General features: G+C 45.7%; 2 protein-coding genes across 7 annotated transcripts; one reads left to right on the top strand and one right to left on the bottom strand.

Annotated features, from left to right (window-relative positions):
* Positions 1-1,038: 1,038 nt before the first annotated feature.
* Positions 1,039-19,094, bottom strand: TNFAIP1 (TNF alpha induced protein 1). The gene is made up of 7 exons (XM_030536323.1): positions 18,875-19,094; positions 14,592-14,931; positions 11,464-11,633; positions 9,005-9,094; positions 8,856-8,908; positions 5,685-5,880; positions 1,039-4,243 (listed from the first exon to the last, which is right to left on the bottom strand). The coding sequence occupies exons 2-7, from the start codon at positions 14,803-14,805 to the stop codon at positions 4,025-4,027; spliced, it is 942 nt and encodes a 313-aa protein (XP_030392183.1). The 5' UTR covers positions 14,806-14,931; positions 18,875-19,094; the 3' UTR covers positions 1,039-4,024.
* A 447-nt stretch (positions 19,095-19,541) lies between these two features.
* On the top strand, positions 19,542-25,295 carry IFT20 (intraflagellar transport 20). Of its 6 annotated transcripts, none has more exons than XM_030536326.1 (5): positions 19,542-19,748; positions 22,079-22,248; positions 23,535-23,620; positions 24,539-24,642; positions 24,843-25,295. In XM_030536326.1, the coding sequence occupies exons 2-5, from the start codon at positions 22,122-22,124 to the stop codon at positions 24,922-24,924; spliced, it is 399 nt and encodes a 132-aa protein (XP_030392186.1). In that variant the 5' UTR covers positions 19,542-19,748; positions 22,079-22,121; the 3' UTR covers positions 24,925-25,295. The 6 variants fall into 6 exon arrangements, with proteins under 6 accessions (XP_030392186.1, XP_030392184.1, XP_030392187.1 ...); XM_030536324.1 differs by lacking the exon at positions 19,542-19,748 and adding an exon at positions 19,761-19,851; XM_030536327.1 differs by lacking the exon at positions 19,542-19,748 and adding an exon at positions 19,767-19,851 and having other exon boundaries at positions 22,112-22,248.
* The last annotated feature ends 1,314 nt before the right edge of the window (positions 25,296-26,609 follow it).

The following is a 26,609-nucleotide window of genomic DNA, read 5'->3' as shown; positions in this document are numbered from 1 at the left end:
ACCAGAAATCAGAGATCTCAAAAGCCTTAGTCAAAACAAATCTCAGCAGCTGTGTTTCTGCTGGCATGATGTCAAAACAGTCAGAAAAACAAAACATCACAGAAAGCAATAAAAAGCAAGTTATTGATTTTTATAGTGTTTTAAAGAGGCCTTTCAGAAAAAGGCAGGTGCGGTCGCATTACTGTGGCAACACTCACGGCTGGATGTGAGGAGAATTAAGAGATCACTTTCCACATGCAGGCGGCATGGTCAGACAATAAGGATAGAGATCTGTGGCAACTAATGCTCTGTAAACAGGCATATACAATCTTGTTTTTAAAAGACAAAAACCTAATCAAGGCCGATCCCCTACTCTTTCCAAATATCTATTCCCTCCAAAATACCCAATCGGCCCCATGCACATTACAGCTTCACGCTGTGAATTGAAAGATTTTGCAGGAAAGTAATCCCATGGGATTATGCTTTTAAATTTGTACACGAGTGGAGTGCTGTGAAAAGAGCCCCAGCCTGTTGGTCTTGAAGATTGAAGTCTCCCATTTATCTAAAGAATAGGTACAGAATGGGGAGTGGCACAGCATGCTTACCATAATGATCTCCCCCCATCTACTTTACACCTGGTGCGGAAGGGGCAATGGGGAGTTCGGTCTCCATGGTCCTTTCCACCCTTGGCCATTCTGCCAACAAGTCATTTGTTGCCAGTTGTGGCGATGGTGTTATGATATGGAGCCCTGGCTACCCAGAACTAGACTGAGACCCCTCAATTAATATCAAATACATGCCATTAAACAGCCATCAGAGGGTAACAGCTTGTGGTCACAACTAGAGCGGGGCAAAGTTTTTGGGTGAATAGGGCTCTGAAACTATTGGTGAATTAGGGTCACAAATAGTTTTGGCCAAAAAAACCTGAAAAAAAAAAAACATTTGGAAATATCAAAATGTTTTGAAGTTTTTGAAGTGTTGCTTTGCAATAACATTCAAAATGTTTTGTTTGACCCAAACAATAGTTTTCTATTTTTTCATTTTGTTGAGAAAAAAACAAAAAAAGATTCCATCTTGGTTTGAAATAATTTTTTTTCCAGATTTTTTGTTTCAGTCAAAGAAAAAAAAATCGTTTGCTCAGCTCTAATAGAGGTGATTTGGATCTGAGCTGGTGACCTAGAGATGAAAGATCTTACGACCAAGATTTTCAAACACGATTAATGACTTTGCATGCCCAGCTTGAGACTCCTTAAAGGGAACTCGTCTGTAGAATGCGCCAATCAACCAGCTTCTAAAAATCAAGCTCATTTAAGAGGTCACAAGTTGGGCACCCAAAATAATTAGGCCAATTTTTCAAATGTGACTATATTTTTCCCCATTACCAAAGTTTATGCATTTTATCTCCCAATTAATAAATAAAACAATTCACTATCTTACTCAGTTTATAGCTTAAATACATCTAGGGAAATAATGTACTCTTAACACTGTAACCTGAAAGCATTGTTTTTTAAACACCACATTCCATGGGCCATTTAATGAATTTTCAAAGAAAAAGCTCTATGTAGTTGAAGTATTCAAAATCTTTTGTCTAGCCAGACTGCGGTAGACTGGGATCTTTGTCTTGAGAGAGGGAGAACACTAAATGCGCTGAGTAGCTCGGGTTTTTAAATGGTTTATGATGCTGGGAGGCTAGGCCAGTCTAGCATCCGAACCACATTTCTCTCCCTGTAGACTACTCTGAAGGCAATAAAACCCCCACACCAGCTGCAGCCTATTCACATATTTTAAAAAGCCTCAGAAACAATCCGTATTTTTCCTTTGAGACAGTAAGTCAGCCAGTTTGATCATTAACAAAAGGTCAAATCCTGAGAAACTGGAGCTTACTTGCTTGAACTGGAACTTGCTCGGATTTGGTCCCAAAACATCATTTCTAAATCGAGACCTTGTCTACACGTGGGACAAGCCCCAACTCAGCCTTTGGTGCCTAGCAACCAGCGAAGCTGCACCACTGCTGATGCCTAAGCGCAAGCCGGGGCAGGCTGTGGTTTGCACCTATTACAAGTAGAGGTCAGTCTTGGTCAGACAAATTGGTACAAACCCAGGCATGCCCTTGTCTATGCTTTGCACTCAGCACCAGTCCAGTTACATCAGGATGTTCCCGAGCAGTGATTCTCACCCCCATCCCCACACACTAAGCCCAAATTCTCCTATGACTAGAAAAAAAATAATTTCTCATGAAAGCAATGGAAAGTGAAGCTCAGAAAAATCCTCCCATCCAGCACCGCCGGGCAAGCAACAAGCCAGGCTAGACAGGTGGCAATTAATTCCTGGCTGCTAGTCAAACTGCTGCCCTTGCATTAAAACAATCCTAGATGAAATATTGAACCAGGACGCACGGCTAATTGCACATTATACCATCATCTCCCGTGTGCAGTAGGGCTGCCCCGCTTCCCCCCAAACCACTACCAAACATTGAGATCAAGGCCAGTTCTTATTTGAAGCCTAAAGTTAGCTGCCTTGGTTAGTTAGCAAACCCAGATGTTTGAAGTGCCAGCTGGGGTCACCAGTTGTCCTCAAGGGGGAGAGACACAGGAAAACTTTGGGCCTGATTTTCAGAGGTGCTGAACACCTGCAGCTTCCACTGTTTTCAGCTGGAGTTGTGGGGGCTCAGAACTTCAGAAAAATCAAGCCCTTAAGTTTTCACCTGGGCTACCAAATAAGTTGGGACCATCATGTTCTCTCACTGGATAGTCACGTTCAAGATCAAAGCTCAAGTCCAAAAACCCCTACGCCCAAGGAGAGTTGACGCTATAGTACCAAAAGAGGAGTACACACTTGACAGATCATCTCTCTTTTTTAAAATATATGTTTAAAAAAAACCATCTGAGTCACAAAAGATTTTTTAAAAAGTCAGCTGAAGAAACGGTTTAAAATTCAATATAAAAAGTCCCTCTCCTGGGGCTGTGCAGAGACAGAGCTCCACTGTATAACGAGGTGTAATGGCCACTGTCCCTCCATTCCCACCTCCTGGCCTCAGAGGCGACTTAGAGCAGAAACACATGGATAACCCCAACTGTGCAAGAGTGAATGCGCAAAGAAGCTTTCTTTGATCTACACTTCAGTTATTTTCCCTCAATCACCCTGTTCTTTCCTAGCATGAGGAAAGATGACACCAAGCAGTGCTTAGGTGCCCTCTTGATCTAGTGACTAATTCTAGAGAGATTCCCTCAATTCTTCAGGATCTATTAACACAGGGTTCCCATCCCACCCAAAGCCCCAGAGGGTAGAGGTCTCACCATGCCCATGATTTCACCAGGGCTCTGTTTTCTTGTAAGCTTCACCACACCCACCCCCTCACCTTTAGGATTTTTTTTTCTTAACGATCACGTCATTTAATATTTACTCTCTAAATTTCCCCCATTTGGACCACTTGTTAGCTTGAGTCCTAAAAACTTGGCTTAAAGTGAGACAGGCTAAGCAGTTTCAGCACCAAGGGTGATCCTTGCACAAAAGGGGAAACACATTCTCTCTCATGCCATGGGAATCTAACTACTTGCTCCATAAGGAAAAAGAGTAGCTCGGCCAGTGAGAGGTAGCACTTGCTAAATGTGCTAGCGTTCGAATCCCACAGGGCATCCTTTGTAAGAAAATTTAAAAACTAAGCAATTCCAGGGCACACAGCTCTTAGGATGTCTCTGATAATGGGTTTTCAAACAAATGGAAAAATACATCGCTTCTCACAAGGCAGACAACGCCTCATGGTGGCAACCTATATCAGAACAAATGAGCTCCACAGGATCCCCGCCTATCCGCAGCACATGAAGAACTGCTCTATTTACACCACATGGTGCACAAGTAACATGTCACAATGACTCTAAAAGCCTCTGGCCTTAAATGTTGCCTTTGGTTTGCACGCATTGATGCCAAGCTGTTTCTCTAGGAAGCACTGAAACCATCTGAGGATCAGTCCCCTGCTTCCCCGACTAACTCCGCATATTCGTTAAGCTCTATGAACAAAGCAAACCGTTTCTCCTCTGCCAGCAGGCTAGTGGCCAAGCTGCCGGTCGTCGTAAGTGCTGTATCTCTTCACGTGGATGCGGCGCACTCGGTCACGCAGTTCAAAGCCCTCATCGTCCTCACTGTGAGATGCCTGGCTTCGGTTCCTGCTCGTTGCCTCCAGCAGGGAGTTGTCAGGTACGCGTGGAGTTTCATAAAGTAAAACGTTTAGTGTCTCCTCGTAGATACGCGCTTCAGGGAACTCAACCTAGGGAAGAGAGAGCATGCTTTTTCCTGATGCAGACTGGGTAACATGAGAGGAGGCCCTCTGCTTATTGGTGAAGGAATTTCAAATGCGAATGCACATGAGGATGGATGTAAAGGCAGTAAAACCGTTCTAAGCAGAAGAGACTTGTGAGATAAACTCATCGCATCCCCCAGGGTACGATTTTACTTTAAGTTCTCTAGTGCTTTCACTAGCCTAGGTTTTGATGGCCACTTCTCTAGGGAGACTCCGGCAGAATACACCACATCTCACTGTCAGGATGTCATTTCTGATACTGAACTGCAAAGTCTTGTCTCATTCTAGTCTCACCGGCACACGTGTAAATCAGGAATACCTCTGTTGAGGCCAGGGGAATTACTCCAGATTTATCACGTTGTAATTAACAAAGCAACACATTTTTCTTCTTAAAACAGTTAATATTCAGCCCAAAGTTCCCTTTTGTCAGTTTTATCCTACCCCACTTTTATTTATACTGACATGTTCCCCTCTGAACAATTCTCCTCTTTTGACATTTGCATCTTCCAACCTTTTGGAGATGGTTATGCCCCCATCACACATCATTTAGTCAAGCCACACATAGGGTCAAATTCTGCTCCCAGTTATACTAGTGCAAGTCTGGAGTAATTCAACTGAAGGTCATTTACACCAGTGTAACTAGGAGAAGAATTAGATCCTTCATTCAAGGGGGGTAGATTTTTCAAAAGCTCTTATGTGACTTAGGAGCACCAAGTCCTATTGACTTTCAGTGGGATTGTTCTCCTAAAAATTATTTAAGTGCTTTTGAAATTCCCCCTCAATCTTTCCTCCTTATTTATTCCTTCCACTGACCTAAATTCTGAACTCTGTTCAAACTGCCAGCATCTTTTGGATACCAATATGCCCAGGACTGAATGCAGCTTGCTAGCCAAGTGTTTTTCAAGCAGTGGGTCCCAACCCACCAGTGAGTCACAGGAGAGGTCTAAGTGGGTCACACATGCCCCAGAGGCAGTCCTTCCCCTCCCATGCTCTCGCTTCCCCTGGGGAGTGGCATAGGGAGCGGGATCTGGACAGCACGGAAGAAGTAGCTTGAGTCAGCGTGCAGACAGATGGCAGCCTGGTAGACATTGCAGCCTGGCTGAGGCCGCAGAAGAGGCAGGGCTGGGAGAGTGAGAATTAGGGGACTGAGACAGTTGGAGAGAGAAAGAGCAAGGATAATGCAGACAAAAGGCAATTGGATGGGTCACCAGTAAAAAGTTGAGAGACCACAGTGCTAGCCAATGAGTGGCCCCAGTCATTTGGATTTAATTGACCATCAACGGCACTCAGTCAGCACACTGAGGCCACCCATGACCATACCTTCTCCTACTGACCTCAAGAGATCTCACATGGACGTGCTACCAACTGTTACTTAACCACAAGATTCAAGGAGGACAATTCCCAGTACCTTGGTTTGTTTCTTTTCCGTGGCGTACACTATCGAGGTGCAACAGACCTCAGCGAGCTTCCGCCCCTGTCCGTAGAAAGACCAGCAGCAGATTTCATCCCCTATAACATCCTTAAGGAAGAGGACTCGGCCATTGAAGCGGAGAGAAAGTTTATCGAACAGTTCTATGTTCTTCAGCAAGTTATCGTCCGAGTTACTGAAACACAGCGGCAAAGGCAGCGAAAAGGTCTTTGTGGTTTAGCAATTGGCCTGCACCATAAACTGCACAGGTTTAGCATTCCTACCCCACCACGGCTGCAAGCATTAATCTAACTGCAGGATACAGCTAGTGACTCATTGCTATGCACTGGAGAACAGCCACCTTGGAACACAAATAGGATGCTCTGCTCCCCTGAGCAAATGCTCCTTTTAGAGGTCAAATGGCGTAATTAATATAATGGTAGCAGTTTCCTATGTCATTATAGCAACAATCTAAACCTACATCCTGACCAACGCCAGAGCTGATTAAATCATATGCTTACTATGGTTCTACTTAGCCTGGCAACAGGAAATGACCCCAGAGAGCCAACGCAAGGGTCAGCAGAACGTGTCCAAGTGTGAGTAGAAGTGTCACTTTACAGAGTCCTCCTTGTACCTAGAATGATACAGGGCACAATTTTCAAAAGCATCTAAATGACGTAACTGCTCTTGAAAACTTTACCCACTGTATCGCTTAAATATATATTTGAGTTTAATAAAGATGTCAGGTGATCCTGAGCCTATCTTGATAATGACGTAATGTAATTCACATTGTAAGGCATGTCAACGACAAGGTCAAACTCTAAAAGACAGGCCCCTACTACTCTGGCATTGACTTCGGCACAATTCAGCCAAAAGTATGTAACCCACTCAGAGGGGTGCTCTGTCCCCCTCATGTATGGCTTGGCCACACAGAGGTTGATTAGCCTGCAGCAACCTTGGCTAACAGACATGGTCTTTTAGCTCAGGAAGTAAAGGCTCGTGCTTTTGGGTCCAGAGCCCCAGATTCAATCCAGACGCTGGTGCTTCACCCGTGGTACTCCATGAGGGCCACATCTACATTACAAACCTATATTGGTATAACTACACCACTCAGAAGTGTGAAAAGTTCACACCCCTGAACTAGTGTTATACTGACTTAACCCTCTGTGTAGACAGCGCTAGGTTGACCAGAGAGCTCCGCCGGTCAACATAGCTACCCCGCCTCTCAGGGAGGTGGATTAACTACACTTATGGGAGAAGCTGTCCCATCGGCATAGTAACGTCTTCATTAGAGCACAACAGCACTGGTGAAGTTGTAGCACAGTACATGAAGATAAGCCCTCATATCCCTCCTGAGGCCAGTGGGACTAGCTGTGAAGTGAGGCACTCCCCATGAGACGGGTGGCAGAAGCAGGCTCTAAGGCAGCAAGTATTCAATTTAGAGGCCTGAGAAACATTTGCAATCAAAACTGAGGACGGGTGGAATAGAGCAGGCCAAAGGCTTCCGCTCTCTGGGGTGTGAGATTGATTGGCCCCCGAATCCCAGAAGTGTCGAAGTTCAGAGTTTAGTATTGGTTGGATGATTTGGTCTGGCATTCAGCTAATGGTCTTCAGACGTGCTGTGGCAAAACCAAGCCACTGCATCATCCCAGGCCAAACTAACTTGGGCAAACTTCAGAGGCCTCCAAACCTGGAGGGGGAGGGAGAGGTAACCAGGGGAGAAAAAGAGCTGTAGAAGCAACATAGTAAAATGGACAAGCCTTAAAACCCTAGAAAAATCACACTCTGTGCTTATGCAGCACCTTGGAGATTCTTCTGTAGGTATTTTCCATGATGACGGGTAATTGTCACCATTTTATAGGTGGGGAAACAGAGGCTTTAAGTGTTTTGCCAAGGTAACAGCGCAAGTGGCAGAGCTGGGAAAAGAACCCAGGAGTCCTAGCTCCTAAAACATTATCACCTTATCTCCTTACTGATATAGAAAGTGAGCAAGCGGCCTTCACTGATGACGACTAGGAAGAATTGGCGGGGCGGGGAAGAATATTTTTTATCCTGGTAAGATGTAGTGTCTATAAAGAGATGCCTCAGACAGCTGCCATCAAGGCATAAAAAGCCACGCAAAAGGAGTAATTAGAAGCTCAAGTTAACTGAGCCGTCCCTGCATACGGCTCCAGGCTTCTGTTGCTCTCATCAGTGCCACTCCAACTTCAGACCCCTTCTGACTAATACGTTATTTTGTCCTTAGCGCAGTGTTGTCGCTGGATAATAAAGGGAAGCATGGCCAGGAGGGCGCGGAAAACACAGACCCCAGCTGGGTGATGATTGTGCTGCTCTCTTGCACTCCCTAGTGGCCACCTGCACCTAGTGGCCACCTGTTTGTTAGAATCTGTCTCTCTGGGAGACAAACAGCACACGTCTAGAGATTCAAGGAGGTTGAAAAAACCTCCATGACTGTGTCTCAGAACGAACAGGCAAATGTGCCCCCCACCCGCTGCCCCTTAAGGTTGGCTGTGTTGCTTCAAGCTCCTGATCTGGGAAAACCAGGAGCCACTTTGGCAGTGGTGTGGCACTGGGGGTGGGGGGTGTCACAAGAGTTACACCACAGAACCCAAACCACACTCTTTATTCCCTCAGTGACACAAGGACAGCCACGATCCTTAATGCTAGAGCCTTACAGGGGCAGTTCCTGCTCTGATATGTTTCACATCTCTGCCTTTTACTAATTAATTGATTTCAAAAGGGGTGGGGCTGGAATAACTAGGGGTGCTGTAGGTCAGGACTGAGGTGGGTTAGCAGGGCTGCACAGGAGCTCAGGAATTGAACAGCAGAGGGAGATACAGGTCACAAGTGCATTAGCATTGCAGCAGGGGGGTGGAAGTTTACCCTGCATTGCCTTACTCTGCCAGGCTTCAGCCAGTGTTAATAGTAGTCATGCTTCTCTGAGCACCTTGAGAGACAGCCACGTCCACCTCCGCTACCCACACGCTGATCTCTAACAGGCTGCATTCCCCATGCAACCCAAGGAGCCTGATCATCCTCTGTCAATCATGAGTAACTGCACTCAGGTACATGGAGACACCCTCCTGGAAGAGGAGAATCTGGCCCATGCACACCCAGCCCCAGTAGCCTACGAGGAACTTTTACCGCCCGCGTGGAACACTCAAGACATACCTGGTGTAGGAATATTTGTTGTTGCTCCTGTTATAAAGCAGCTTGACAACAGGCTGTGAGGAGAGAAAAGAACAAAGGCAGGGTAGGTGAGTGGTGTACTGTAAAGAGGTTGGCAGAAATGCAGTGAGTGGTGATGGAAAAGCAGTTACTTTCATGGAGGATTCGATGAGCCTCTCTTCTTCCTTTGGAGACGTGATGATGGGGATGCTACAGACGGGCTCGTATGAGTCTTTCTTGTCCTGGTTCAAATAAAATGAGAGAGATAACTAACATGGGCACCTCAGCCATGTTCCCAAGCCCTCCAATGCAGAGAAAGAGCACCAAGTTGCTATAGTAACCCCACCATATTACCATGATCTGCAACCCAGGAATACAGCAGAGATGTTTCTTAGCCCCGAAAGGCCGTGATAATTGCAACATTCGGATGCAAATGGACGTCATTCCTACCTACTGCAATGACTCCAAGCCCGCTGTGGGTTTGTGTTCGCGGGCTGTGATGTTCTAGCCCCTTTGACAAAGGGGGCAGGGGAAAATTGCTTGGGCCAGTTTTATCAACTGCCCATGGTAGATCAGTCATCACGAATCACACATTTGCTGGAGAGAAATGCACTTCACTGAAATGGACCCAAACCCTTTGTTGTACAAGCAACAAGCTATTGCTTGTAGCAGATGCTAACTCCAGCTTCCTTATGCAATGAGCTATAGCGCCAACTACTGGATCCTTGAGTAGAAAATAAAAAAAAGCAAAATCTGTGGTCTATATCTACTTACATGGCCCCTTTACTGTAGTATTGGAGCATCTCACTGTGACCCTGTACCCCATAATGCTTTATGGAAACATGACATAACTGGAATAGGTTTTGTGCTGCCTGTGCCATGTAACATATATCTCTGTAAAGGTTATAGTCTACTATATCTATTCATCTTATTTGTACACATATATTTTGTACTTGAGGTTAAGAATATTGGCTGTAAACTTGCTTGATTTCTAAGTAAGCTTTGTGAGGCATTTAGTCAGCTTCTTTCAGAAGGAATTTGCAAGGTTAAGTACCCGGTCAGGAAGCACTTGGGGAACAATGCATCTTGGAATGCTCCAATCCACATAAGAAGTCTTCCTGGAGACATACAAGATACCATGTGGACAATGGATTCTGCCTGCAAAGACCGAGTCATGCATGGACATGTGACTTGCCCAGGTTACTCCAGAACTCCATCTTGGAGCTGAACTTTGCATAGGAGTAGGTCTCCACTCACAAGAGAAAGTCTATTTAAACTCCTGGGAGACCCCTCCATTTGGTCTTCAGCTGGCTAAAGAGAGAGCTTCTCCAAGACACTTGAAAGAAATTGGAACAAAGGACAGTAATTACAGGGGGTACGAGTGACTGCTGGACCCAGGCTAAAAGGAGATTCGTCTGTAAAAGGGAGTATTCTGGAACTGGTGAGGATCTTATCCATATTCAGTTTGATTAGACATAGATTTACACATTTTATAGTTTATTTTACTTGTGACCTACTTCGTTCTGTCTGTTACTACTTGGAACCACTTAGATCCTACTTTCTGTATTTAATAAAATCACTTTTTTCTTATTAATTAACCCAGAGTATGTATTAATACCTGGGGAAGCAAACAACTGTGCATCTCTATCAGTGTTATAGAGGACGAACAATTTATGAGTTTACCCTGCATAAACTTTATACAGGGTAAAACGGATTTATTTCGGTTTAGACCCCATTGGGAGTTGGGCATCTGGGTGTTAAAGACAAGCACTCTTCTGTGAGCTGCTTTCAGGTAAACCTGCAGCTTTGGGACAGGTAATTCAGACCCTGGGTCTGTGTTGGAGCAGACGGGAGTGTCTGGCTCAGCAAGACAGGGTGCTGGGAGTCCTGAGCTGGCAGGGAAAACAGGAGCAGAGGTAGTCTTGGCACATCAGTTGGCAGCTCCGAGGGGGGTTTCTGTGATCCAATCCATCACACTCACAATCTTTAATTCTCTCAACGCTCCTAGGAGGCAGGGAAATGCTATCATCTCCAGTTTAGAGAACGGAGGTCCAGAGACCCTGTGACTTGCCCAAGGTCACACAGGGAGTTTGTGGCACGCCAAGGACTTGAACTCAGGTCTCCCAAGTCATAAGCTCTAACCACTGGACCATCCTGCCTCTCTTTAGGCTGCAATAGGACCTTATTCCCGAAGTGCTTCACAAGCCACGTACACACTCAGCATGGTTACACTTCTGCTCGCTCTAGGGTGGAAGCCAGGAGCAAACAATGGGATTAGCTGGGGATATTTTGCCCAAGTATTCATTCCAAATCCCTTCTCTAACAAGAAGCATCACAGAACACTTAGTGTCAGGCGGAGCAGAGAACAACATGGTTTTAAGCTCGTATCCAAAAGAACAAGAGGTCTGTCGCTCAGTTTATCTGCCTTGGAAAGAGACCCAGAGGGGGATCAAAACTGATTTTAGACATTTCAGACTTGATATCAGACACCCCCTGGAGTTGCACCAGTACTTCATTCAAACATAAGCATTTTTAAAAGCACGTACAACAAAAGGTAGGTCCCCAATAATTTTTAGAAGTTAAAAAACTTCAGGCTGCTGCCACATCTTACCTGGAGAGCTGCCTGGCACATGTCTACTAAGCCCTGAATTAGGTAATATTTCGCTTCTGCCATCAACTCTTTGATCTCCTGCCTGTTTTTTGGAAGTGCGATAGTGTCGTCTCGGAGGTAATTTAAAATCACACCGAAGTGTTTCCCACAACGGTCTATAAGGATCCACCCTGAAAGACAAACACCACAATATTTGAGTGCAGCGTTGTACCAAGGGAGGCAAGCAGCAGCTCAGCAAGGAGGCAAAACATGGAATCTCAGTGCAACAGCTCTCAGGCCTCATCTGTGGATAATCCATCTTCCTAGTGCCTCTTGCAACGGAGCTTGACCAAATTCTCAAGGTAGTCAGTGGGAGTCTTTTTTGACTTCAGGGGAGCTAGATCTGGCCCACGGAAGAGAAACTGACAGAGGAATTGCTCTTCTCAATGGTCCAACCATCAACCTCCCAAAAGGAAAGATTCCACGCAGATTCCAAAGCCTAATAAGGCCTAGATGAAAGAATCTGAAAACAATCAGGCCTTCCCGGAGAGGGACAAAAAAACCATAAGAATCCTAGTGCTTTGTTTTCTAGTGCACTGATCAAGCCACACACTTTCATCCCAGAACTGTTTTCTGTGCCTTGTCTTGTCTATATTAGATTCCAATCAACTGAGGACATGGATCCATTTCAATATTATTGGAAGTTACCAGTTGGCACTATTACAGTAGTTTTGTTTAACTGACTGTTGAGGCAGTTAGATTTTAGAAAAATGCTTATTATTAAATGTGGGACAATTTTTTTCAGAAGCTCAGAGCTATACCAGAGAAGTTGGTTCTTATTGCCTTCATGTTGGAGTCATTTCTGTTGCCTACAGGTTGTGTGGACAAACAGGACCATTGCATGGTGCCAGAACAGTACAGCCACGTGAAATGCAGTGAACTCTGGAACCCAAACTCCAGAATAATAGGCATGAGAGTGAGTTTTGGGTAGGAAGGCTTTTCAGGAGTCCTATTTGATTTTTTTTTTATTTTTTTTAAGTTGTTGGAATGGATTTTGTGATTTTTAACTTTTGCTCCTAGAGAACATGATAAGCTCAAAAACATGAATATATGTCAAGATCTAGGTGTTCAGCAATAAGAGATCTATTGGACTGGTGTAATAGCAAATATTTTAAAGCAATTAAATATTCTTCAAGTGTTCACAACAAATATGCATAATTCAATAATAAAAGCTAAGTGAAAATACATGACTCTTCCCATAACCCTCTACAAGGGATGGGTAGACTCCTGCCAGTGTACATTGCCATGCAAAGAAGCAGATGCAGTATTGCCAGGCAGCTTAGTACTAAAAAAGTATCAGAAAAACTAAGGGCCCATTGCCAAAAGTGTTTGCAAATTCTAAATGGATTTGAGTCTAAGTTCTGCATACCACCTGCTGGCATTTGGCTGAGGTTTCACTAGTCCTCTTTCCCAGTTCTTGAGAGAGAAATCAAAGCAGCATTCCACAGATGCCAAGATATAGAAACGGCCAGTGAAACCAGTGAGGGAAAGGCCAGTCTGTACACGCAGGGAGAAATGCAGGAAAGCCACCGAACAGGAAAAAACTCAGCACAGGTGCTTCATTCGTTGTGGAGAAGGGATGTAGAACTTGCTATCAAACAACGCTAGCAGCAGGAAGCATCTGCCTGAACCGTCTTACGTAACAGGCGTTCTAATGTGGAGTTAACATGCAAGGAGGGCAAGATTTTGCAATAAGTCAGTATCTTACATTAACAGGGGATGAACAACAACAGTACTTTGGATGTGTACAGTGTCTTCCATACCTGGACCTCACAGAGCTTTACAAACATTAGCAGATTCGCGTCCCTGCACACTGAGGGTGGTATGACTCTCCTCTTTTCAGATCTGGTCTAACACACTAAAGATATGCTATCACACTGATTTAGTTAAACCGAGTATTTGACAGGCACGCTACACTGATATACGCCAGCTTCATACCAAAGTACAATATTCATACACAAAGCTGAACTGAGTTAGTTTAAACCTGGTGCAACATCGCCCCTTTGGTTTAACCAGTGCAACCTTTATGTGTAAATAAGCAATATGAAATACCAAGAGGTTAAGTGACTTTCCCAAAGTCACAGTAAATACATGGCACAGCAGGGGCTAGAATCCAGATCCCCATGTTCCCAAGCCCACACTCTCAACACCCAAGATCATTCTTCCCTGAAATGCGTAAATAGATTTTTTCCTGCTTTTGCTTATATTTGTATTGCATGGGTGTATTTAGAGGGCTCCAGGGACATATTCTCTCTCTCTCTCTCTACATAATTCCACGACTCTAGCGAGCCCACATTTTTTCTACTCCAAAACATATAGTTTTGCTAGGCGGCACCTTTTTTATTTTCCATGTGTGCAGTACAATATGGCCCTGAACCCTGACTGTGGCCTTTAAATGCTACCTCAATTCAATTATATGAATATCAGAATCAACAAGTAGCACATGCCACAGAAACCAAAAAACAGCACCTTGGTTTGGCCACACAGGTCAGAGCTTAAAACAATAAAAAGTGCTGCCATTAGTCTTCCCCCTTCCCACATTTCAATTGATGCCTCTACACAAGATCACACGAGTGCCAACCCACACGCATATGTTCAGTCCTGACAGCAGAGTAAGCCATCCACATACCAGCTGCAACAGAAGTAGAACAAATGATTCCTTGTTCCAACTAATGTTGGTAATGAAGGAGGAAGATTACTCTCCTTGGTGGCTTTGAAAAGAAATCTCCGCCTATATCCCATGCATTGACAGAGTCCTGGGCCAAGTCTTCACTACCCGCCGGATCAGTGGGTAGTGATAGATCTACCAAGGTCGATTTATCGTGTCTAGTGTAAAACTGATCCCCGATTGCGCTCCCCATCGACTCCGGAACTCCAGCTTGCAAGAGACTGAAGTGGAGTCGATGGGGGAGCGGCAGCAGTCAACTCGCCGCTGTCCCCACGGCCAGGTAAGTCGACCTAAGACATGCCAACTTCAGCTATGCTATTCGTGCAGCTGAAGCTGCATATCTTAGGCTGACCTCCCCTAGCTAGTGTAGCCCTGGGCCTAGTCTCAGACACGCATGCAGCTCCTATCGGTGCTCCCTTACCTTCCTTGTCAGTCAGTACTTCCATCCTGCCACTGAACATGGCCTTCAGCATGGTGTCATGCCTGGTCAGCACCTGCACTGTGGTGTAGTACAAGGAGCCCCCAACGTTCAGCCGCACGTACTTGTTTCCCAGGCTACCCTCTCTGAAGCTGCAGGTTTTGGGCTTGGCTCCTGAAGACTGGCAGATGGTGGTCAGGCACGTGTCCCCAGACATCTCCTTCCGCAAGTAGATGATGACTCTGCAGAGGGTTGGTTTGATGGATTCCGCCGTGGTTGGGGAGGGGTCACGAATTGTCAGATGGGTAGGGCAGGACAGGAATGGTCATAAGTCGCTCAAGTCCTGGGCGGAGTTAGAAACAAGGAGAAGAGGATGAGATCAAGGAGGAAGCCTAGAATTACCGTCCGCAGTGAAACATGCAGCCTGAATCAAAGAAGGGAGGGGACTCCTAAGAGGATACAGTCTCTCACCCTGAGGTTCCCACGTCACAGCTAGCCTAGGTGGATCGTTAGCAACACCTAGCAGTTGGATAGCTTCCACAACACAGTTCTGAGGGAATCTTCATCGGTTTTTATTAGCCAAGCGCTACAGTTCTTGACCGCACTCAGCCTTGGTCTGGCACTGTTACTGTTCTCACTGAAGACAATAACTCCCATTGACTTCAAAGGGAGCAGAGCTAGGGCACTTTTAAAAATCCCACCTAAGATGTTTAAAAGAAAGGGGAAAAAGGAGGATGGGGATAAACAGACAGAATGTGGACTTTATTTTAGTAGCCAGCCTGGAACATTGCTGGTCTTAATGTATGTGTATAAACCACTTTGATAAGAAAGGCAAGGTATTACTAGCAGACATAACTGAAAGGCTGAATGAAGGACTGAAATAGGGAAAATATAGAAGAATTCGCCGAGTTTCAACGTCAAGGTTTGAGTGCATGCCTAATTACAAACGTGTCGGGAAATGAGCTCTTTCCTCACAACAAAGTCATGAGAAAATAATCAGGCCTGGCATTTGGAAAGTGTTTAACAAAGGAGCCTGCACCAAAAGAATTTGGTTTTGATTCTCTTTTCAATATGAGACAAAACTCTGCAGCTTCTTTCAAATGATCAATTGAAAATAATGGCGCTTCTACCCCATTTAGCCAAATAAAGCTTTTCTGGACTAGGCAAAGCTTAGCCATCAACCAAACCTGAACTCACTGGGAAATACTGCAGTCTGAATGTATCTGTGCAGCGGCAGGAACTCTGCTCTCCCTCAGCTTCCCAGAAGGATATTACACATCTTGTTCAGACCCTATCCTACACAATAGGAGAGTTTCCTGCACTTCCGCTAGCTGAAATAACAGCTTGTAGATCTTTTCTTTTAATTGGAAATCTGTACAGCAGCTGTGGAAGTCTATATTTACTGAGTTTAACTGTAATAATTGAAATCACTGTTTGGGCCATTCCATTTCTCCATCCATACACCACTTCTTGGTACATCCTTACACAGACATAGTTGTTCCTCCTGTACCCTTGCAGGTAGGGTAGCTGATGCTGTACTAGAGTTCTAATATGGAGAAAAATGTTGGAACATCCCTTACTGATGAGTGCAGATGAGAAACTAAGCTAACCTGTCACTAATCCAGTCTGAGCCCCATCCTTGCCTCTGCTCTCCTCTCTCATCCCAACACAAGGTAAACAAGAAATAGAACCAAAAGAACAAAAGCAAAGATGGAGCAATTCTAACATGTCAGATCCAAAATCCTCTAACTGGAAAAATGTGAATCTAGATTTCGTGGGCACTGCACTGTGTTCTGCTCCTGGGTTCAGCTATTTCACTTTGCTCCCAGTGCTGACATCTTTTTTCCTTCCCTCCCACTATGTCATAGTCTACTTATCTGTCCATTCCGGATTGCAAGCTCCTCCTTGTCATCTCACTTCTCTGTAGCATCAGTGGCCTTGTACAAATAACCTGCTATCCAATAGTGCCATTCTTTATCACGATACAGACAGCATGAAAGAGCTAAGCATCCATCTGGTATAGAAAAACCTCTTGATAGCTACAGACGGCATCGTATTAATTGTAAGAGATTTGAAGAACTCCTGACTTTACAGGCATAGAAAAATGCTCTTATAGCATCAATTCCTATCTTGATTGTTTTATCTGGGTAATCAGTACAGGTGGGCTCTATTAATCCACAGTGAGTAGGAAGCAAACTCTGTAGCTTGCAAGGACACAGCAAATTCCACAAAGCATTTTTTAGGCCAAGGGAGGTCAGTCAGGTTATAACTGGCTCTAATTGGCACCCCTATGCGCTGTCCACATTCTTAACCTTGAGCTGAACAGTCCTAGAAAACAAAGCATAAGTTCTTTTCTACCTCTGAACAGAGCGAAGTTGCTTCTTAGCTGATCACGTTAACCAAGCATCCCAGAGATCACTATGAATCACAGGCAGTTACACATCTCAATTGTTGATCTACAGGTGATTAATCACTATAGGCTGTGATCCACAAGACCTGGCTGTGTGAGTACTGTCACACGACAAGATCACTGAACAAAATACCACCTTTCATTTCTCTATGCCCTTTTATCAAGGTCACTTAAAAAGTCTGTCATAGGAATGGGACGGGAATAAGCCCAGGTGTCCTATCTTATTTCAGATACCCTGACCAGATCTCCTATTCATATTAAGAATTAATTTGTAGGAAATAATTCTTACTGGCAGGCAAAGCAGCCCAGTCAATAGAGCACTGGACTGGCACTCAGGAGACTGGCCTTCAGTTCCTGGTTCTACCACAGACCTACTGGCTGACCTTATGCAAGTCATTTTCACCTCCGTGCCTCAGTTTCCCCATCTGTAAAGTGTGGCTAATACTGCTGACCTCCTTTGTAAAGCATGTTGAGATCTCTGGATGAAATGCGCTATATAAGCGCTAGGTAGTACTACTAGTAATAGTTTGACCAGAGAATGAAATCAGTACATTGTTGGAGGAAGTTCTGCTGGGTACTGTTGACAATATTTAACAGTCTGTTTCAGCAACTACTTTATTGCATATTCGTAGGGTGATGAGAAAGACCTTTTCCCAGGTTCCGCTACAGATTACAGAGAAAATCATGACTGAACTATCGGGAATTTATTTGCAAGGTAAGAGGTGTGGGGGAGAGTGAAAAGGGAATCTAACAATTCCCTGCTCTAAATAAAACGAGAGAGAGCGCACTTTCCATCTTCAGGGCATCCTCAGAACCCCCATGAGAAGTACCCGCTGCAGGGGGCCTGCTTTACAGAAGAATAAAATATTTCTGTTTATGGGTGCCTCTGTGCTTTTACGTTTACAAACATTAGGTCACCTTCACTATACCCCTTGCGGGTAGGGGAACGCTAAGAATTCTTAGCTCCACTTCACAGGTGGAGAGAAACATGGCCCTGGCCCCAATGAGCTAACTGTTGGGTAGGACACATCCCCTGAAAATACTGTAAAACTTTTTTGTTCCAGGTGTTTACAGCTTAGCACCATGGGGCCCTGGTCCAGGAGTGGGACTCATAGCCACTAGTGCAATACAGCTAATGAACCAAGACGACAAACAATGAGGGGAAGCAGGGAGAAGGGTTGCCAACTCTCATGAAGTTACGGTAAGTCTAACCATACTTAGCGTGTTCCTTAACACACTTCGTGAAGCACTTTGAGACCAAAAGAGCTACTGATGAAAAGTGCTGGATAAGAGATCGGTGTTGTACTTATTAAAGCCCTGGCTCCGGGAATGAAAGAACACAAGAATCTTGGCTCATCCAACCCCCCCTTTTTTTCCCCATTACAATGAGAAGGCTGGAAATGGGAACCCGAAAGACTCCAACTTAGAAAGCTAATAAAAAGAACCCAACATTTAATATGAAGTCCCATTAATTTTTGGGCAGACTAATGATATCAGCATGCTTGGGGCCAGCAATATCAGCTACAAAACCATCACGTGGAGGGATGCTTTAGTTACTTACATATATTCCTTGAGGGTACATACACAGGTGACAGGGGTGGGTGCACACCCCCCCCCAGCCCCAGGGTATTGCCCCAGCCCCTCACCCTCCCCACCTCCAGGGTATTGCCCCAGCTCTTCGGCCACCCCTCCCCCCAGCCAGCCCCAGGGTTTTGACCCAGCTCCTAGGCCGCCCCTCCCCCCAGCCAGCCCCAGGGTATTGAGCCAGCTCCTCGCCCGCCCCAGGGTATTGCCCCAGCTCCTGGGCTGCCCCTCCCCGTCCCCAGCCCCAGGGTATTGACCCAGCTCCTCGCCCGCCCCCCCCCCGGGTACTTACCCGGCTGTGGGACCGTCGCGCTCCGAGAGCTGCCAGCGACGCTGCCTCACAGACCCCGCTCCAGGAGGCCCCGGGCCCAGAACTCAGCCCTGCTCAGGGCACAACATCCAACCGCAGCTTCCCCGGCCTGGGCTGTGCCGAGCTCCCTCCGCTCCCACAGCCGAGACCCGCGGCCCGGACCGCTCCCTGCAGCTGGGACTACGGGCTCCAGCATGCACCGGGACCGCCTGCCCTTAAAGACTACAGGCCCCAGCATGCAACGGGCCACCGCCCTTAAGGACTACAGCCCCCAGCATGCAACGGGGCCATCGTCACCGGGGACTACAAACCCCAGCATGCAACGGGCCACCGTCCCTTAAGGACTACAGCCCTCAGCAAGCAACTGGACCACTATGTCAATGATTTAGAGCCCGCAGCATGCAACGCCCCCCCTGTCCCCCAGCCCAATGGCTCCTGTGGTCCCGCCCCACCCGGGCACCGCTCCCCAGGCTTGGTCAATGGTTGCAAAGTGCTTTGAAGACGGAACGTGTCCGGGGTGAGGGGCCCAGGATACAGCAGCACCAGCCGCAGCCCCCTGTACGGACCCCAGTTCCCAGCATGCCGAGGGGCGCCTCCCATTTCTTCCCTGCACACGCCAGGGCTGCTGGAGCCGCCCGGGGCGGGGGGGAACCTGTCCCGGCCCAGCGTCCCGACGCACGGGGCTCACTCCGGAGCGCTGGCCCGCGGGCGGCTGGGCTGAGTGGGGCAGAGTGAGCCCCCGGACTGGGCACCACAAACCCCCGGCTGCAGCGCTCCCCACTCCCCTGCCATGTGCTGTTCCCTTGTTGGGACTACAGCTCCCAGGATGCACCGATCCCGCCCCCCCCCGCGAATGGTAGGTTCCGTGGGGCGGGGGGTGACACCCGGGCTGTCGCCGTGGCAGCCAGAGCCCGCAGTGGGGGGTGGGGGAGCGCGGCGCGAGCGCAGGAATCTGGCAGGTAAATACCAGCCGCGGGGCTCGGGGGGGTGGTTCCCGGAAGCCTGGGTTCTACTTCCACCGGGTTGGGACGCTCCACAGCCCCCCCCCCCCCACCACGGAGCCAGGTTGGGGGCAGGGTGGTCTTGTTCCCCCCCCCAGCACTGCCCCCCCCCCCCCCAGCCAGCCCCAGAACCAGCCCCGGGTAGGTGGGGAAGCAGCTTCCTCCCCAGATACAGAGGGGAAACTGAGGCACGGCGCAAGGGACTTGGCAGCTGTCAGGAAGCCGGTCATTGGCGGAGCCGGGGAGAGAAGCCAGGAATCCTGATGTCCTGTTCTACCTACCAGGCCACTTCCCTCCTCATCTTCCCCCCGTTCTGCTCACTGGGGAGCAGGGTGGGAGGCAGCCACCCTAGGCTGCATCCACCCCAAGGCTTTTCTGCAATTCTCCCACTGCTGCTCTTAAACTTGGGCTGAGACAGGCAGCCCCCAACCAGCCATCTCTGCCCTATGCAATGGGGTGAACACACCATCAGGGGATTGACACGGGCCTGATCATCATTGCTGCGGAGGCTAGGGGAATTGCAGAAAATCATTTGTGGAGGGAAGGGGGCAGAGCTGCCTCTGATGTTTTCTTCAAGATTCCCAACCCTCCATGGAAAGTCTAAGGTTGGGGCAGGAGGTCTGCCCACTGAGAAGGAAGCCTAGAGGTGAGTTGACAGGTGGAAAGTGAGGTGAAGTTCTGCCCTGGTGCACACTCCCCTTGCAGGCTCCCCCTTACAGCTTTGCACTCAGGAACATTTCTTGGCCTTGCTCTGTAAACTTGTGACACCTCCTCTACTCCTACAGGTACCAGGTTCAGCTCAGCATCACCACCTCTGCCCTGTAGGGATCAATTCATCACACACATCTCCTCGAGACAGTCAGTCCTTGGTCTGTCAAAGTGGCACAAAGACAGATTAAGTGCGGATTGTTGGCCTGGCTCAAACTCTCACTCCGAGGAGAGCAGCCGCTTTGGGCATGAGTAATTTATAGAGCCAGGTGTAGTAAGTGAAGGCCCTGATAAAGGGCCCAGTATGAGGCCTGAGGCCTAAACTAAAGTAATGTCAAGACTTAGCTAGAAAGCAAAGTCAAGCTGTGAGCTGAAGGCCGGCTCAGTTCACACATGCTGGCAAGGAAAGGGCTGATATTGCATAAACATATATTCACCTAGCATACCGAAGTATAAACACGGTACCAGAACACCTTATACTGGAACATTCCACAGATAAGAAAGAACAGGCCGACCCATCCCAATGACAGGGGCAAAAGGGTAATATGATGGACAGAGTTGTTTTGATCGAACCAACATGTACAAGGTGAGAGGCGGCACTTTACTACGTAGAGGGGCTGCACCTCAATACGTCAGGAGTGATGTGTAACTTGTTTGTACCTGTGCATAAAAATGTATCCCTGGGGCGATGTCTTTGTCCGGCCAAGGGGCCAGTGGAAAGTCCCGCCACTGACTGAGCCGGGTCCATTGCCAAGAGGTACTTTCTTGTAGTATGCCCTGAGTTAGGCTAAGAAACCTACAGGGAACTGCCATTGTGTCCAAGATCGCAATAAATCTAGCAGGCGTGACTTTGCACCTTACTAGAGTCTGTGGTCATTGGGGGTTCTCGTCGGGTCTGCTGTATCAGCTATCTGCAGAGCTGGGGCAGCACACAGGGTGAGCTCACGCACGCAGCCGAGTGATACCAACAGAGAGAGCAGAGCACCACACCGGTAGCATCTGAGAACACCAGGGCCCAGGCAGTTGTTCCAGTTTCCCCACTTTCCCCTGTAAACAACCAGCTCCTGGGGCTCCAGTGAAGAGTATCATACTGTTATTGTCCCTGGGCATTGGGATGGACCTATACAATTTAGTGTTTTTAAGGTTCTGTCTCACTCTGGGGTCTCTGAGTAACAGTTGAAAATGGCTGAGAATCTTAGGACTGAAAGTAACTTTAAAAAAAACAAAACAAAAAACCCTTGTGTAAGTATTACAAATAAGAAGCTGTGGTTCAGCCAGTCTAAAGGTGGGGACCGGCTGGGACTAGTAACTGCTGCACTTTTGTTTGAGTAGTTCTGAGGGACATCTTGAATCATACAATAGATGTTTGTCCTCACGATTCATGGGATTGGGGCAAAAGATGTTTCTATGTGTAGCTCCTGTGACGTTAATGCTCTTCTTTGCATGCTGCTCACTTTTCCCCTCTTTATATGTTTAGTGCAACTAGCTAATTCTATGTTGTATCCTGAAGCGAGACAGAGATGGCCAAAGGCATTCTAGGAGATGCAAGGCTTCACTTTGATGAACTGAATAAACTACGAATTTTGGACCCTGAGGTTGCACAGCAAACAACTGAACTCAAAGAAGAATGCAAAGCTTTTGTGGACAGTAAGTTCTTTCCCTTTTATTGGTTCTGCCTAGGTCAAGCTCTCAGTAATACTAAACATCGGGTCTAAATACTGCTTTTGCTGCTGGGTGGCCTTTTACCATCTTTAAAACGAGTCCATCTACTGCCAAAACTGGAAATAGTTCCCATTCACAGATGGAGTTTTGAAGCAATACCATCCGTCCGTCCCTAGCTTGCCTCAATTAGTTTTGTCATCAGCTTGCTTGAAACAAGCACCCAATAAAGAGTAAGACCAGTGGAAAGAAGAAAGGATGTATTCATGGAGTCTAATCCAAGGGTCTGCTTTTGTTTTTGGAAGTCTTTTTGTTAATTGATAGTGTTAAGCTGTAGCTTAGGTTAGTTTGTTCCTTCTGGCTTTTCACATCAGTCACACCCGTAACATCAGATGACTGGACTAGATGACCTCTCGAGGTCCCTTCCAAACCTATGATTCTATCAATGCTCTTTAGCGGTAGCTCCCTGTAGAGGAAACCGGACCTGGAGCTCAGTTTCTGCCTGCCAAGCTGCTTCCCACAATAAACCCTATATATGAAACACCTGATGATAATGATATTTTTCCCCATGCGCAACCTTTGCCACAATTTACAAACGTTTTCTGAAGCTGACAAGTCAGTACAGGCAGTGACTGTACTGTGCAGACTCTGTTGCATTGTCTATCAGCCTTGTTAACATCGTGAAAAAAACCTATTACAGTTTCAGAGCAACTTCTTTGTTGTGAATGTTAGTGTCTGACCTGTGCTTATTGGTGACAGGCTAATGAAGGCAGAAAATTTGATAATTAAATGTGCTCTTATTGTAACAAATGCCTGTCTCCATCACCTATAATAATTTTTCCGATACAGGAAAAGAGGATTTCTTGGTAGGTGGCTGGTTGAGTTTCTATTTGCAATGATTATTTTTGCAGCTGGGATTTTATGGTATGCTACGGCACCTATCCATGTATGGGCATCTCTTTGTAAATTTAGATCTGAATCAAGAAGAATATAGAGCAATCAGACTAAGATTAGATGTCCTAATAGGACACAAGAACTCTGAACCTCATCACTGCTTAATGGCTTTTCAATATATTTTCCTCTTCTCCATCTTAAGTTTAGTAGCAATGAAGCTCTTAAACTAAACATATGCCTGATACAATCAATTTCAAAATGGTTAAGAATATAAAATATTAAGCAATCCAGGTTAAAACACACTCAAATGCTATAGAAAAAGAAGGTGTGTGTTATTTTGAATACTTGTAGCTTAAACACCACCATTTTTTCCTTTTCAGAAATTGCAGAGTTTCAGAAAATAGTGGGTAGCTTAATAGAACTTGTTGATCAACTAGCAAAAGCAGCTGAAAACGAGAAGATGAAGGTACTGTACATTTAATTATTGGCCCAGGAAATACTCTGTCCTGTACAATACACAGACAGCCCCTGCCGTACGATCTAAGCAAACTAGCTATTTATTCAATTGGTATGATAGATTGTTTTAGGGATCTTTTAGGTGGTAGAGTGGAAACACCTGTCTTTGGATTATCATAGTTGTTCGTTACCAAGGGTTTAAAGGACTAGTACTAGCCAGTAGCACACAAACAAGCAAGCTCATTGAAGTGTCATGTCATTCCAGGTGCTTGTTTTTTCCCAGCCCTACAGCTTATCAATTATGTTTGCGTGTAAATAGCAGATTCCTTCTTTCTAATCAGTATTTTCCTTCTACTAGTTCATTCAGTAGGGCCAAAATTGAGTGCGTGGGACATTAAGCATCAGCTCTTGATGTGTCGCAGTGGGCAATGCCATTACCGAATGCACCTGGCAGAAGGAAGTGGCTGATTAGAAAACAAAGAGCTTTTATTTATACACCTCTTGCTAGCTACTTTTGTGAATGTTCTTGTTGATGCACATGTAGAAATACATGCCACTAAGATCTGTGTTTTATAGGTCAGTCTAGAAACAAGCTTGGACATTCAGTGTGTTTCAGAAAAACTCCCATAAGCTTATTGATATTGAAAAAAGTTCAGAACTAGTGGTCAGTTCTGAATTTACTTGTCCCTTCTTTGCCCCAATCATCCAGTGGGCAAGTAATATTTCTAGACCTGGCTTTGCCTTTGGTGTTGCGCAGGTTACTAACCTGGGTCAGTGAGAGCAGTGAATATTGAAAGGGAAACGCTACGAAGATGGTATCTTCCTTGAAGTCTAATTATTAAAACCACTTGGAAAGTTGACTGGTTCGAAATGACTGTAGTAAACACTGATACAGCTCTATTACTAAAACCCAGCCTTGGTTCCATAGGCAATTGGTGCCCGAAACTTGCTAAAGTCTATAGCAAAGCAAAGAGAAGCGCAGCAGCAGCAGCTTCAGGCTTTAATAACTGAGAAGAAAATGCAGTTGGAAAGGTAAGCTAAGCTGTTACATGAAGCCAAGGCCGATAGTTTTCCAGGAGTTAGGTTTAATATTTTGAAAGGATAGATAGTAACAGAACAAGCGGGACTAACTTTATTAATATCACTGGTTTTGTGGACTAGAAATTCAGTTCCAATATTTAAACTCTAAGTGCAGGTTGTAACCATTCTCTCTCTTTCCCCCTCTCTCCCAGATACCGAGTAGAGTACGAGACCCTGTGTAAAATAGAAGCTGACCAGAACGAATTCATTGACCAATTCATTTTTCAGAAATAAAAGATTTCAGACCAACGTCCGCTGACTGGGCAAACTTGTACCTTTCCAGTATCCTGATGATTCTAAAATATGCAGTTTTGTATTGCGTACCAGTGAGCAAAGCAGTATGTATAAAGGTCAAAAAAAAATTTAACACTGTGTGAACTTACATTAAAATGGCAAAAGGTTTTCCAGGAATGTGTAAATAAGAAGAATTCTAACCTGTCTCTTGTTTTTAAAAAAATCTGTATGGTCCCCGTAGTTTGATTTCATTTAATCTTTGAATGGACACAACTGTTATTACATGGACCCCCCCTTCCCCCCCCCTTTTTTTTTTAAAGTTTAGAATACTTTTGAGAAATCAGGAAATAAATTATTGTTTTTAGAAGTTGCTTTATTTTCAGGGTTTTTTTGACTGCCAGAATCAGCTGCTCATGTTATTTATATAATTGAGAGTGTTTTCCCTAGATTTAATGAGTTCACTGGATTGTCACATGAATAGTTTACCAAATACAGCTTTTCATGTCTACGCAGACAAAACCCAACACTATGAAGAAGCACCAACAGCCTGTTTTTATTTGGACTGATCAGAAGAGAATTGCCTCTCAGTTTAAAAAAAATACACAAGTTTGTAACTAACAGAGCCCCCCAAATGACAATCCAGAATTGGAAAACATACAGCAGAATTCAAGACAGATTATGCCTGAGGCTCACAGCAGTTTCCTGGGAATTTTTAACAGTGACCTAAGCTGCCAATTAATAAGACCGACCACCCTGAAGTCTTTGTGGCCTGAGCAGATGTTAACTGTAAATGACTTTAAACAATGAATGTTTAAAGTTAGGTTCCAAAATCCACATTTAGATAGCTGAGTACAAATGGCCTGATTTCCAAAGGAGCTGAGCACCCCCAAATCCCATTAAGGTCAACAGAAAGTGCGGGTGGTCAGCACCTGAAACAGAAGTCAGGCTGCTTGTAAAGTGCATAGATGTGGAGTTGTACACCTAACTGTAGCCAACATGTTTCAGAGTAGCAGCAGCGTTAGTCTGTATCCGCAAAAAGAACAAGAGTACTTGTGGCACCTTAGAGACTAACAAATTTATTTCAGCATAAGCTTTCATGAGCTGCAGCTCACTTCTTCAGATGCACAGAATGGAACACACAGACAGGAGATATACAGAGAACATGAAAAGGTGGAAGTATGCATACCAACAGGAAGAGTCTAATCAATTGAAATGAGCTGTCGTCAGCAGGGGGAAAAAAAGTGATCATTAAGATGACCCATAGAAGGTGTGAGGAGAACTTAACATAGGGAAATAGATTCAATTAGTGTAAGGACCCAGCCATTCCCAGTCTCAGACAGAGATAAACACCTACAAAATCTCTATCAAACATTCTTAAAACTACACTACCCACCTGCTGAAGTAAAAAAAACAGATTGACAGAGCCAGAAGAGTACCCAGAAGCCACCTACTACAGGACAGGCCCAACAAAGAAAATAACAGAACGCCACTAGCCATCACCTACAGCCCCCAACTAAAACCTCTCCAGCGCATCATCAAAGATCTACAACCTATCCTTAAAGATGATCCCTCACTCTCACAGATCCTGGGAGACAGGCCAGTCCTTGCTTATAGACAGCCTCCCAGTCTGAAACAAATACTCACCAGCAGCCACACACCATACCACATAAACACTAACCTAGGAA

Source organism: Gopherus evgoodei, chromosome 17, assembly GCF_007399415.2.
Source record: "Gopherus evgoodei ecotype Sinaloan lineage chromosome 17, rGopEvg1_v1.p, whole genome shotgun sequence".
NCBI lineage: Eukaryota > Metazoa > Chordata > Testudines > Testudinidae > Gopherus > Gopherus evgoodei.
Note: the sequence above shows the minus strand (reverse complement) of the source record. Positions and strands in the feature narration are given on the sequence as shown.

What these genes read in the sequence shown, in the direction of transcription:
- TNFAIP1 (XM_030536323.1), bottom strand. Translation starts at nt 14,805, where the DNA reads ATGTCTGGGGACACGTGCCTGACCACCATCTGCCAGTCTTCAGGAGCC. An exon ending in TGTGCCAGGCAGCTCTCCAG is followed by an intron (nt 9,095 to 11,463) that starts GTAAGATGTGGC and finishes TATTTGAACCAG; the next exon opens with GACAAGAAAGACTCATACGA. An exon ending in CGGAAAAGAAACAAACCAAG is followed by an intron (nt 4,244 to 5,684) that starts GTACTGGGAATT and finishes TCTCTTCCCTAG; the next exon opens with GTTGAGTTCCCTGAAGCGCG.
- IFT20 (XM_030536326.1), top strand. Translation starts at nt 22,122, where the DNA reads ATGGCCAAAGGCATTCTAGGAGATGCAAGGCTTCACTTTGATGAACTG. An exon ending in ATGCAAAGCTTTTGTGGACA is followed by an intron (nt 22,249 to 23,534) that starts GTAAGTTCTTTC and finishes TTTCCTTTTCAG; the next exon opens with AAATTGCAGAGTTTCAGAAA. An exon ending in CTGAAAACGAGAAGATGAAG is followed by an intron (nt 23,621 to 24,538) that starts GTACTGTACATT and finishes TTGGTTCCATAG; the next exon opens with GCAATTGGTGCCCGAAACTT.